The 13208-nt window shown below is 40.4% G+C and overlaps 3 protein-coding genes across 4 annotated transcripts; 1 reads left to right on the top strand and 2 right to left on the bottom strand.

Annotated features, from left to right (window-relative positions):
• Nucleotides 1-258: 258 nt before the first annotated feature.
• On the bottom strand, nucleotides 259-2838 carry LOC109469039 (fibrinogen-like protein 1). 2 transcript variants are annotated; one of them, XM_019767431.1, is made up of 3 exons: nucleotides 2680-2838; nucleotides 2162-2257; nucleotides 259-1470 (listed from the first exon to the last, which is right to left on the bottom strand). In XM_019767431.1, the coding sequence occupies exons 1-3, from the start codon at nucleotides 2801-2803 to the stop codon at nucleotides 650-652; spliced, it is 1041 nt and encodes a 346-aa protein (XP_019622990.1). In that variant the 5' UTR covers nucleotides 2804-2838; the 3' UTR covers nucleotides 259-649. The 2 variants fall into 2 exon arrangements, with proteins under 2 accessions (XP_019622990.1, XP_019622991.1); XM_019767432.1 differs by having other exon boundaries at nucleotides 2162-2254.
• Nucleotides 2839-3798: 960 nt separating this feature from the next.
• On the bottom strand, nucleotides 3799-8066 carry LOC109468375 (ficolin-2-like). The gene is made up of 3 exons (XM_019766624.1): nucleotides 7934-8066; nucleotides 7098-7193; nucleotides 3799-4690 (listed from the first exon to the last, which is right to left on the bottom strand). The coding sequence occupies exons 1-3, from the start codon at nucleotides 8064-8066 to the stop codon at nucleotides 3858-3860; spliced, it is 1062 nt and encodes a 353-aa protein (XP_019622183.1). The 3' UTR covers nucleotides 3799-3857.
• Nucleotides 8067-9744: 1678 nt separating this feature from the next.
• On the top strand, nucleotides 9745-12534 carry LOC109468374. The gene is made up of 4 exons (XM_019766623.1): nucleotides 9745-9807; nucleotides 10407-10571; nucleotides 11148-11270; nucleotides 11709-12534. The coding sequence occupies exons 1-4, from the start codon at nucleotides 9745-9747 to the stop codon at nucleotides 11796-11798; spliced, it is 441 nt and encodes a 146-aa protein (XP_019622182.1). The 3' UTR covers nucleotides 11799-12534.
• Nucleotides 12535-13208: the final 674 nt, after the last annotated feature.

Genomic DNA, 13208 nt, shown 5'->3' with positions numbered 1-13208 from the left:
TTCGGTTCTAGCTATATTACGTTTGATTCGACTGAAGTAAATAATTAATTTTGACCTGTCACATCTTTCACAATTTTTAGTGGTCTATATTGAGGGTCGTTTTTCAAAACTATTCCTAACGGTTGGTACTGCAGACTAGATTTGTTAGTGTGATACCGAGCTATGGAATGAAAGAAGTGAACAAAAATGACAGACAAGAACTGAATCAGTAGATTTATCTTTATTATGATATAACCACCATACAGGCTGATGGGGAAATGTTGGCAAACCACCTGTACCATACATAGGGAAAGTAAGTGTTCTAGAGAGTGATTCGGATTCTGGTAACGTTACATTTCAATCTTTGTGAATTAACACAAGTAAAACTTTACTGGTTATATGAATATGTCTAGCAAGGAAATCTCAATATGAAATTGTCAATTCAGATGTTGAAGAGCTTCTTAAGTGGTGTGTTATATATCATATATATGACTGAAATTATGGGAAAACAAAATATTTGTATTTTATTAGATTTCTCCTACCAAGATTACCAAACAATCGATCTAAGATTAAAAATTTCAGTCTTTCATAGTAAATGGATCCGGTTACAGAGGAGGCACGGGCTGATGGTTTGGATTCTCGACCTGTCAGCTGGGTTAGTGTCTGGGACTTACGGTTGGAAGTTGGCAGGACGGACCATCATTTTCGACTTTTTCAGATATAACCTATAGGAGCCTCCAAACGGGTTCCAATAGATACCGTAGCCACTGTAACTGGTACGGTCGGAGGGACGGAGGTACGGGCCGTTCAGGGCAGAAGTAGTGCAGCCATTGTACCACCAACCTCCTGCGTAGTTACTGTGGCCACCAGCACAGGACCCGGACCATGCATCACGGTCTGAATCCCTAGCACTGAAGCCCTGACCCGATAGGTAGTGATTAGATAAGTCTGATGAGAACCCATCCCCAGCGGTCCCACTGTACCCACTGACAGAAAGGCGATAGTCAGAACCACTCCCCACCGAAAATAACGAATACTTGGCGTACTTGACCACGCTATCCCAATCTTCCAGCTCTATGTACAACTCATACGCGTTCTGTCTGGTCAAATAGTACATATTCTCCAACCCCAACCATTGCTCCCCGTCATTGATAAACCCAAACCCGTGAGCAAAGTCGTTATAAGGTCGGTTAAAGTCGACAGACCCGTCAAACCTCCTCTGTATGACCGTCCACCCTCCCCCATCTGTGGTCTGATCACAGTATACAGAGATCGGGCTGGTCAGACCTACAGGCCTTATGTCGTGTACACCACTAGTCACATCATTTAACATGGCCAATGCCGTGTGGATCTCAGAACAGTCGGAAAAGTAGTTTGTTCGCCCGAGGAGACTAAGGGCCAGGGAAGTCGGGTTGGACGGGGGCTGCTTCAGATGGTCCGGCTGCTCATCGTTGGCTGCTTGTTTCTTCGTACTGGGAGACAGTAGTGATTCTGTAAGTAAACAGCAATGAGAAATAAGATCGCCAGAAGTAAATTTTTGACGTCATGACGCTGTTAAACGACCAATAAGTACCACTTGAACCCGATTTGGGAAGTAACCGGTTTCATTTGCAAGTTGATATCGTGATGTTATTGATTATATTTAATTTTGTATAGTTTAGAGGAGGAGGGCCTAGTATAAGCATTACATGGTTCTCCCCTCCTCCTGCACCTGTTTTATCCTTAATTGTTTTGTATTATTATTGTCTGTTTTGTTAATGTGCAAACAATAAAATCAATCAAAAAATGTTATTTGAATATAGTTAGAAGGAAGAATCAATGTTAATGTATAGAAATTACTGCAGTATTCTTAATTCTGATAGGTGTTATGAATATCCAGACTTGAAGGGTCTTATTTACATCCAACAACATTTTATGGGCAGTTATCATTTACTTTAAATGTAACATATATGATTGAGTTTCACTTTGCTATCCAATCAAAAGCTGATAAAATTACTATGATATTTTTTTACATAAAAGAATTATTTCATTTTGGCTTCTCCAAAGTATGAAGTTGACCATCGTATGATAGACCATCTGCCGTCTGTAGAAAACAGGTGGTGGTATTCTATTGTACACCTGGTACCAGGGTACCCTGCGTTTGTATAGATCAATACGAGTAAATGTAATACGTGTGCCTTACCGCAGTTCCAAACGTCACGTTTCTTCAACTTTTGTGCCACGTCCTTGCAAATTGTCTGCAGATCCGCAACATCTTTGTCTTCAGCGACTTCAACAACTGGAGTTTTGATAAACATATGGTGGCTCATTTAGAGGTGCAAAGACGAATAGTTTACCTTACCTAGGTCTATCTTAGTGACTAGTTAGCAGCTTCGCTTGAAGTGTAACGAAACAGAAAACTCACTCTTTATAAAATATTATTAGACTAAACCTAAAGGCATCAAATGCACTTGTTCTATATGTGATTCATTTGATTGATAAAAATGATCGAAACTATCATAAATTTAAAACACGACAATGTCATGTTCCTTTCCCTTACGTAAAATATCTACGTACATGTAGATAGATTTCTAGTGCTCTTCAGGCTGGCTACAAAAATTGTCTTTCTCCTTATTATATAATTGGCCATATGGAAAAGAACCTGTCCCATATGGTACACGTTTGAAATAGACTTTTCACAATACTTGAACTCATTCTTACCTGTCTTGACACACTCGTTCCACATCTTGCACAGCGACAGGTTAACTTGGTCAGTACGATCGTCCCCTGTACCGGCACACCACTGCAGAACTGCGGTCAGCACGATCAGACGGTAGAACCACATCTTGTACGGCTGATGTCTTCTGTAGGTATGAAACACAACCGGGCGTACCAGACGGCAAAATTCTCATACCGCAGGTATATAGATAAATACCGATAGGGCGTTCGATGTGTGCCTAACCCAGGAATTCGCGTCAAAGTCAAACATTGCTGATTGAGGTTATTGAAGATTATGCATTTTGTGGAAATCCACCAAAACTCAATCATTTAGTCAGTACCTTGCATTCGACACCTATCCACTGATAAGCGTACAGAACCACACATACTTCCAACTAATTATGGAAATATTAATACAATCTTTACATATAACGTTACAATAAGATAAACAATGTAAACCCGCTGCCATGGCAACAGCGTTTTTAATTACCATCCTTGCAAAGTATTTATGCAAAAACAATGTTGCGCTGTACAAACATAACAGCTCCACGTATACATTGAAATCTTTAGTTAACACTTTCCACCATTTTGAGACGAATCCAGGTTTCCTACGTTGGTAGTAGTTTACTAACGTTCCTAGCGGTTGGGTATAGTAGTGCAGAATAGGGCATAATACTAGTAATGTTAACTAGCTATGGTATGAAAAAGAGAAAGCAAACACGACAAAGAAACAAGCACTGCATAGTCATTTTCCTTTATTGTGATATAACCCCCATAAAGGCTGACAGGGAAATGTTTCAAACTTGACAAACCACCTCATGCATTCACAGCCGCGCCGGGAACTTTATGAATGGATATTTCATACAACAAAAGTGCTTCTGGCACATTGCAGTTTTTCATTGATATAACTTAAGTTTATTGTCTGAAAAGATAATCTCACAAGATGAAATTGTCAATTCAGATTATTAAGAGCTTATATAAAGCGGTGTCTGGGATTATATACTGAATGCAGATATGGGAAAAAAACAAAGTATTTGTCTTTTATTATATAGTTCTCCTATAGAGATTACAAAGACTGAATATTTCACATATTCAAATCAAATTAGTGATTTTATGTGGGGTGACGGTTTGTATCAAACACTTTGAATCCTCGACCTGTCAGCTGGGTTAGTGTCTGGGACTTACGGTTGGAAGTTGGCAGGACGGACCATCATTTTCGACTTTTTCAGATAGTAGTTATAGGAGCCTCCAAACGGGGACCAAAAGATACCATAGCCACTGCTACCGGTATGGTCAGAGGGACGGAGGTACGGGCCGTTCAGGGCAGAATAACCACAGGACTTGTACCACCAACCTCCCGCTATGGTACCGTGGCCAGCAGCACAGGACCCGCTATTATAGGCATCACGGTCTACATTCCTAGCACTGAAGGCCTGACCCGTTTGGTAGTAATTGTGAGATGAGTCTGATAAGTAGAACCCATCCCCAGCGGTCCCACTGTACCCACCAACAGAAAGGCGATAGTTGTAACCACCCCCCACCGAAAATGACGAATACCTGGCGTACTTGACCACGCTATCCCAATCTTCCATCTCTATGTACAGCTCATACGCGTTCTGATCGGTCAGATGGTACATATTCTCCAATCCCAACCACTGTTCCCCATTGGATGACCCAAACCCGTTCCTAAAGTCGGCCCATGGTCGGTTAAAGTCGATAGACCCGTCAAACCTCCTCTGTATGACCGTCCACCCTCCCCCATCTGTGGTCTGATCACAGTATACAGAGATCGGGCTGGTCATACCTACAGGCAATATGTCGTATACACCACTAGACACAGCGTTGAACAGGGACAGGGCTGTGTGGATCTGAGAACAATCGGTAAAGTAGTTTGTGCGCCCGCTGATGAGGGCTAGGGAGGCCAGGTCGGTCTGAGGAAGCTGGTCTTCAATATCGTCTGGATGAGGCTCGTCCTTGTCTGCTTGGTCCTGCGCCTCCCCAGACAATAGCGATTCTGTGAGGAAGCGACACTAATTAATTAGTGGAGAAAATACCCCATCAAACAATATCAGGTTCTATGCGGAAAAAAAATTGAGGGTATTTACCATGAACTTGTAAAAGAGGCCTAGGGAAGATTGAAGTCGCTGTTTATTCGGACCTAGCTATAGCCTGGATGCCAGACCCATGGCAAACTAGGCCCAAGTTTGCCATGGGTCCCCTTGATTACATTAATACTCCGCAAATTAGCCAACTAACGTCTTTTGAACCACCCACAATGGCCGAAGTTTTAAACATAGTTAGAAATTTGAAAGATTCCGCTGCTGGTCACGACGGAATTAGTACTAAAATACTAAATATTTCCCTACCTTATATTATACGCCCTCTTACTCATATATTGACTTTATCTATCCAGAACGGAGTGGTTCCTAAACCAACTAAAATTGCAAAAGTGATTCCTATATTTAAAAGCAATGATTCTACCTTAGTTAGTAATTACCGCCCAATCTCAATCCTGCCCTGCATCTCGAAAATTTTGGAAAAACTAATATACAATCGACTTTTAACACATCTAGACCAGAACGATATTCTGTACAAACATCAGTACGGCTTTAGAAAGGGATACTCTACCTCGATGGCACTTATACAACTAATAGATAGAATAAATTCAGCTATTGATAACAATGAATATACTATTGGAATATTTTTAGACCTAAGTAAGGCTTTTGACACTGTTAATCATTCGATTCTTTTAAAAAAACTTAACAAATATGGCATCAGAGAGGTTGCACTTAAGTGGTTTACTAGTTATTTATCCGATAGAAAACAATACGTTGTCCTTAACGATAATTCTTCGTCCTGCAAACCTATAAATTGCGGAGTCCCCCAGGGATCGATTTTAGGGCCCCTCTTGTTTTTATTATATGTAAACGACCTTGCTGAAGCATCCAAAATTATGTTCTTCATACTTTTTGCCGATGATACTAATCTCTTTCTTTCACATGTAGATTTTGATTCTCTAATCCAACTAGCCAATCAAGAAAGAATTAGAAAAAGTTATTACATGGTTCGAAGCAAACAAACTATCGGTTAATATCAAAAAGACCTATTATTTTATCTTTTGTAGCAAAAATAAGGCAAATAAGAGAAAAAATCCCACCATCTACTTAAAAAACCACATTCTCTCCAAAGAATCTCAGGCTAAGTTTTTGGGAATACAAATAGACGACCGCTTAACCTGGAAGCCCCACATCGCTATAGTCGTTAATAAAATTTCAAAAACAATCGGGATCATAGGGAAAATTAGACATCTTTTATAAAAAAAAACCTTTATAACCATCTATAACAGTTTAATTTATCCATATCTTGCATATTGTAATATTGTCTGGGGAAATGCCTACAAAACCTCTCGGCATCCTATATCAATTCTACAAAAAAAATTTACTACGCATTGCCACTGGTTCTAGTTTTTACTACCCACTCTTCGCCTCTATTTAAAAAACTTAGACTTTTGAACATTTACGACATAAACAGATTTCAACTTGTACTTTTCGTAGCCCAATATATAAACCATAAACTCCCGGACACATTTGATGACTTTTTTAATTTCGTTCTCAGATTCACAACTATCAAACTCGCAAACGTTCCGATTTTCATATCCCCCTAGTAAAAACTTCTCTTGCCCAAATGTCGGTTAGATACAAAGGTGTCACCTTATGGAATGAACTAACTCCAGCCCTAAAGAATCCTACCTTGTCTCTTCTCTCACTTAAACAAGCTTTGAAAAACCATCTGATTAACGAACCTAGCCCCCTGTAGTAGTTTTATTTAGTGTTTTCTCCTATTATAACTTATACCAATTATTATCATTACCTTATTTTCATTGTCATTAACTTATACCATACATTATTTCATTATCCTTATTGTATTATTTCCATTCTCTATTGTATTATTTCCATTTATTAATTATATTTAATTTTGTATAGTTTAGAGGAGGAGGGCCTAGTATAAGCACGCCATGCTTCTCCCCTCCTCCTGCACCTGTTTTATCATTGTTTTTATATTATTAGTGTCCGTATTATTGATGTGCAAACAATAAAATCAAAATCAAATCAAGTTATCCTGTGTGCACACTGAGATACTTTGGGTCCTGTGTGCTATGGGTCTGGCATCCAGGCTAATTCAGACCTCAAGCATGTGAATAAAACGAAGGTCCTATTACCCAAATCTCGAGCTCAGTGAGGTAATTTTTCTTTGTTAACGACAAGAAACAACGAGTATATACGATTGAATATGGAGCTAATAATATTATTTAGAATATCATACAAAGTTATACAGTTGATGATGAACAACGCCATTAAGTTCACGGCCAGGCAATCAACATTTCATAACTTCATACGACGGAGTAAGAACCATAAACTAACCACAAGTCGATGGGTCGAGTGAGTTGAGCTCGTCCCCTACAGCTCTGCACAGGTCCTTTATTAGGGAGCTGGCACTGGGACTGGGTTTAGACAAAGCTGCAAGGAGAAAATAATCTTACAGAATGTTTCTCTTCCACCCAGAACTTACAACGTAAACTTTTAATTTCACAGCTTCAAAGAAAATGGATACATTGAGTGAGCACGGGATGATGGTTGGCGTCAATTTGTGAATCCTTACATTTCACCTGGACTGGTGACTAGCAACTCACAGTTGGAAGGTTTTTTTTTATTACACAACATGGCACAGTATACAGAAACAGTGGTGACGCACCGTAAAAAGGAATTAAAACTGACAATAACAGATATAAATAGCACATAAACATACATCATTTGGCTTATATAGTTTAGAGTAACAATGGGGTAAAAAAAGGCAGTTGTAGCATTGTGAATTGAAGGGTGTCATAAAGTTGAAAAGTGTTTAGTGTTAACAATGTATGATTGGGTTAACAACAAAATATTACAGTTGGTTTCTAGTGACGACAAGGGTGAACCCCTGAGAAGCAAGCTGATACGGGCTTGGTCGGATAGGTTGTTAAAATCGAGAATGGATCCTACTTCTGAAGACTGCCACCGAGAAGGTTTGCTCGTTGTTGGTTGTAAGTAGGGCAGTATGGTACGAAATGAACCACGCTTTCGCATCGACACCCGCAGCTACAGGCTGGACTAGAAACTAAATTTGTTGACGGAAGTTGGCAGGACGGACCATCAGTTTGGGATATACTACGCCGACTTTAAAGATGTTTAATAACCTTTCGGAAGTAGGAAACAACACTCACCGATCCCCTGGCATCCTTCCCTGATTTTACACAGGTCCAATGCGCGCCAGGTGTATTGCGTGTCCCCGTCCTGCGATGTTCCACAGACGGTGGTGCAGACAGCAGTGATGAGTAGGATCAGGTACAGCATCATGGCGGCGGTCAGGCTAGTCGGCAGTCTGGATACAAACCTACAGTACCCTGGTATTTAAACCTTACTACATCTGCCAGTATTTACCAGTCACTTTAGACAGAAATATCCTAAAATAAACTGACATTTCATATGTGACTTTGCTTCTTCCTTCCTTTATTTATTTATTAAAGTTGGCATAACACTAAGCGAGTCAAATGATTCTAGTATAGTTTATCCTGGTAATTTGTCTAGTTATCGATACAGCAATATGGGGTGTTTGGGGTCTTTCCAGAAATTTTGTACTTTTACCTGTATTCAAAAGTTATTATACGTACCATTAGAAATGACTCTATCTTCCACTTGTACCAAAACGTGAATTCGGCATTTCCTCCTTTATTTATGAATGTTGACTAAACACTGAGCGGTCCTAATGTACCAAGGAATTTTTACACCGGTAACCTGGCTAGCTACCTGTACAGTAATATTGTGTGTTTACCTTACAGAACTCGTGCACTTCTGACGGTATTCAAAAGCAAATATACGTGCCATTGTAAATGAATTCATCTTCCAACTGTACCAAAACGTGAATTCGGCATTTCCTCCGTTCTTTATAAATGTTGACTCAACACTGAGCGAGCCAAATGTACCAAGGAATTTTCCAATATCATTTAGACCGGTCATCTGGCTAGCTACCTATAGAGCATTATTGTGTGCTAAACGTACAGACCTCATACACTTCTATTGGTATTCAAAAGCAAGTATACGTGCCATTCTAAATGACTTAATCTTACACCTGTACCAAAACGTGAATTCGACATTTCCTCCGTTCTTTATAAATGTTGACTCAACGCTGAGCGAGCCAAATGTACCAAGAAATTCTCCAATATCATCCGGACGGGTAACTTAGCTCGTTACTTCTGAAATTATGCATTTTGTGTTTACAGAACTCGTGATCTTTTACCGGTATTCAAACTATTCTACATACTTTGTTGTTTATTTGCACATATACACAACAAAATACATGATCAAATAATGAAAAAAATGGACAAATATGCCGGGGAGGCCTGAAACCTTAGTAGTTTTTGTGGGCCTTCCCCCGACGAAATAATAAATGTTATACTAATATGCGTGATTTACATAATTACTACATTAACAAGAAATCAAATTGTGATACAGTATTACATTTTTTTCATAACAAATGAAAATAATCCGCGCGCGGATGTCACCCATTAAATTAAACCAGACTGAGTGTGGCCTTATAGAAGATCAGCATCGCAGCAACGGCCAAGTGGTTCATGCAGCCCAATACTAAACTGACCAAAGTACCCACCATAAAGATAGATAGCAAATGACTTGCACACTCAAAATTGTCATGGAAAAACTTACTGAAATTGCAATGATTTTACTTCTACGTTCATGGACTGCAATTCTCGCTTGTAAACGAGTTTCTGCTAATACGATCAAATTGCTTACATGCAGCGTAACCCACACCACATGATGTTTGAGAATGTATAAAATGAGACAGAAATATAGTATTCATGAAACTTGTCTTTTGTTCCTTTTACAACCGAGTTAACCAGTGAACAATTAACGATTTTTGTTGCCATACACCCTGTGTAAATACACTTTCCTGATAGGGATCCAGGGTCCAACGGTCTTTCTCTAGAAACACTCTCTTGTGGAACAGCCGTGTACAATCATGTCACTGCTGGAGGCTAGACTTGGAGGGAGGGTCAACATTCTTGTCAAACTTTTTGAGCTGGTGAGTACACGCCCCCCCCCCACAGACCAGGCAGAAATGTCTAACTTTGTTGGGCTTTGTTGTCGGTGAGAGGTCAGTAAAACCATGCGTGCACGTTAATATCGACCTACATGTACATGTAGCCCGTGTACATGTAACCCTAAGTACAATGATGAAAGTTCGCAATCAAATTGGAAAGTATTAGAACAGTGTAAAGTTTACTGTGCTTTTTGAGCCATATTGCCACATTGCCATATAAGTATCTGCTTCCACCAAAACTGATAATTAATAAAAGTAGCCTCGAGCTCCTTCGCAGACTTGAATGGCGGTGGCGCTAATGTTTTGTTGTTGTTTTTTTAGGGGGGGGGGCGATACGTGATTTTTTTTCGAAATTTACAAAATCTTTCAACATTTCACGGCAGTATGATAGTCTCCACCAGGCTCTTTTGTAGGCTGAATAAATAGTAGAAATCGGTCTGAAAATATAGCTGACCAGGGGAGTTGGCCAGCGGCAATAGAGGGTCCAGTTTTCCTGCATTTCTGCTATGTAGCAGCCTGCAAAAGAGTCTGGTGGAGACTAGAGGTATGAGATTTCCGAACTCTTGTCCTTTGTGTCTCAGATGTTGGGTATTGTTGCCTGGGCTGTCCTGGCGACCGTCCATGGCACGTTCAGCGGTATGTGGTGGGGACAACATTACGTCATGGCAGCCTGCGTGACGTCATGGCTCATCACGCTAGTCCTCCTGGTGTTGGCCGGGTCCGGAAAATTCTCCAACGATACTCTGGTAACATATCAATATTAATTTTCTTTTTTTTTTTATTCACAACCAAGTCGTACTACATATGAAACTGTGCCAAATGTTTGTTTGTAGCGAATTGTTTTGGTTTGGTTTTCCTGTATTGCCCACGATCATGATGATGATCATTCTGGCGTACTAATTTTCACCTGAGCGAAATGAGGAAAGTCGTGTAAAGTTCCTTTCCCATGGGCAAAAGGTTGCTGACTTGGTAGGATTCGAACCCTGGACCTCGTGGTTCCGAGCCGAATTCTCTGTCGTTAAGATACACGACACCACCAGTTTTTAAACTCCAAGTGTAAATTGAACATATTTCAGTGATCACACTTCAATGTTCAAGAAAATAAAACTTGAAACCATTTGTTTACCACGACCCGACGTTTCGATGACCGTCTGTCATCTTTATCAAGGCTAACATACAGTATTTTTGTAGGCACGTCCCTCTCTCAAAGTTTTAGCTGTTTACGTTTTAATAGTCGCTTGACGGTCAATGCCACAAATTTCCCTATTATGTTCATACTGTCAGTCCAATGCTGTATGTAATGCTATGTCTTCCGTTGTCAGAATCTGGTGTACGGGTTTCTGGCCGCCATCGCCTATGTCGCCGCCGCAGTGATTCAGTGTTGGAACGCCAACCGGAACTACGGACGAGCATACTCCGTGTATGAAAGACACATCATCTCTGCCGTGAGTTTACCTTTAGGCAGCCATTAAAGGAGTCCATTGCAATTTCATGGTGGCAAAACTCAACTTTCAAGTCAATTATCTGCTCATTATTTTCATGTAGTAAGCCGATGCCTCCATAGAATACTGATATTTGTGATGTCGCTGATGGAAAATGGTTGCTTGTTTCGTATCGTAGGCTATTTTTGGGGTCATTTCCAACACTTCAAGTATGAAATAATGACGAAAATGTACTAAGGAATGGCATGGGAAATACGTTTTGTTGCTTTTACCGCCCTGAAATTGCATTGGATGCCTTTCCCATTAGATGTCAATTATATCATCACGAAGTAAAAAAAGGTAATAATATGTATCAAAGGTGAAGTAGAAATGTTAGTTTTATTTACATAGCATATAACTGTTTAGACACAGTAACTTGACCTGAAGTTTTGTGTTTTCCAGTCTTTCACTGTGGGAACCGCCGCTGTGTACTGTGCAGACCTCATTCTGATGCTGAAGCTGTGCAAGTGTGTGTGTATCATTAGATCATAAGGGACAGCCAAGTGTGTGTGTGTGTGTGTGTGTGTGTGTGTGTGTGTGCGTGCGTGCGTGCGTGCGTGTGGTGTGTGTGTGTGCGCGGTGTGTGTGTCAAAAAGACAGAAAGAGACTGAAAAAATATAACTGGAAAACTAAATAGAATAAATACAACAATACACACGTTTCAAAATGGTGAATAGATTACTAAATCTTGACAAGAAAACAGACGTTTATGATAGTCTTTATTGCACGAGCACAACTTCAACTCACTACTGTGACCGATACAAGACCAGCTTGTTCAGGCCGTCTTACTCATACATTCTAGATATAATCTGTTCTTATATGTTGTTAGAATCACAAAGGTTGTGCTTATATATTTTTTCAATTCTAACATTTGAGGAATTTTTTTGAAGCTGTTCCAAAACGTTTTGTATGACCACTAGCAATGGATGAATAAATGAATTCGAATGAATGAATGAATGAACTACATACATATGACAGAATAATACAGAAATACGTAGATAGATATCAATTAATCCATTGCTCTGAAGTTTTAACATCGGAAAAATGAGAAAAAATACTCTTGTACCTTATGGGTAAACGATTAAAATACATTTTACTTCCGGATACAGAAGTATGGTTTTTGGGTGGCTGACGTTTGTTTGGGTTTGTTTGTCTGGACAGAGTAGGTTGAAAGCACGTAGGTGGAAAATCAAAAAGATTGACAGGCAGAATGACAGGAGGTCCAAAGGTCAGGAAAATGGTGGTGGGTTGATAGCACTTCGGTAGGGAAAAGATTGATCGACAAGCAGAATGACAGGGCCTCAGTGACAGGGCCTCAAAAGGCATAGGAAATTGTGGTAGATTGATAGCACATTGGTAATAGGGAAAAGGTTAACAAGGAGATTTACAGGTGCTCAAAAGGTCAGACACAGCAAATGGGGGTGGGTTGAAAACATAGGAAATGCGATAAACTTGAAGGTCACGGGAACCCAAAATACTTCCCGGAAGTCTGTCTGAAGGTAGCCTCATTCGCAGACTCGTGGGGCATATGACGGCGTTAATTTTTTTAATTCACGAGTTACACATTCCCAGGATCCTTTGCGCCCAGGGTAGGTCACGTGGGCGCAAAGGATCCTGGGAATGTGCAACTCGTGAATTCTTCCGGGAGTGACGCGAGTTTTGCCGCCGAAGGACTTTGCCGGGGAGAAAGGGTTTCGCCCCCTAACAACCTTGAGCGAGGAAACTCTCTCTACGCGGCAAAGTCCGTCGGAGGCAAAATCGTCCCTCGGCGGCATAACTCGCGTCGCTCCCCGAAAAAATAAACGCCGCCGCCCCACAAGTCTGCGAACTACTAGGCTAGTGAATGGACGATTTCTTGTTTTGCTCACGGGCAGCAGAAGCGCACTTCGTAGTCCTGGCAGG

This window comes from Branchiostoma belcheri, unplaced genomic scaffold, assembly GCF_001625305.1.
Source record: "Branchiostoma belcheri isolate BF01 breed outbred unplaced genomic scaffold, Haploidv18h27 scaffold2, whole genome shotgun sequence".
NCBI lineage: Eukaryota > Metazoa > Chordata > Leptocardii > Amphioxiformes > Branchiostomatidae > Branchiostoma > Branchiostoma belcheri.
The sequence above is the reverse complement of the archived record's forward strand: the minus strand, read 5'-3'. Positions and strand labels throughout refer to the sequence as shown.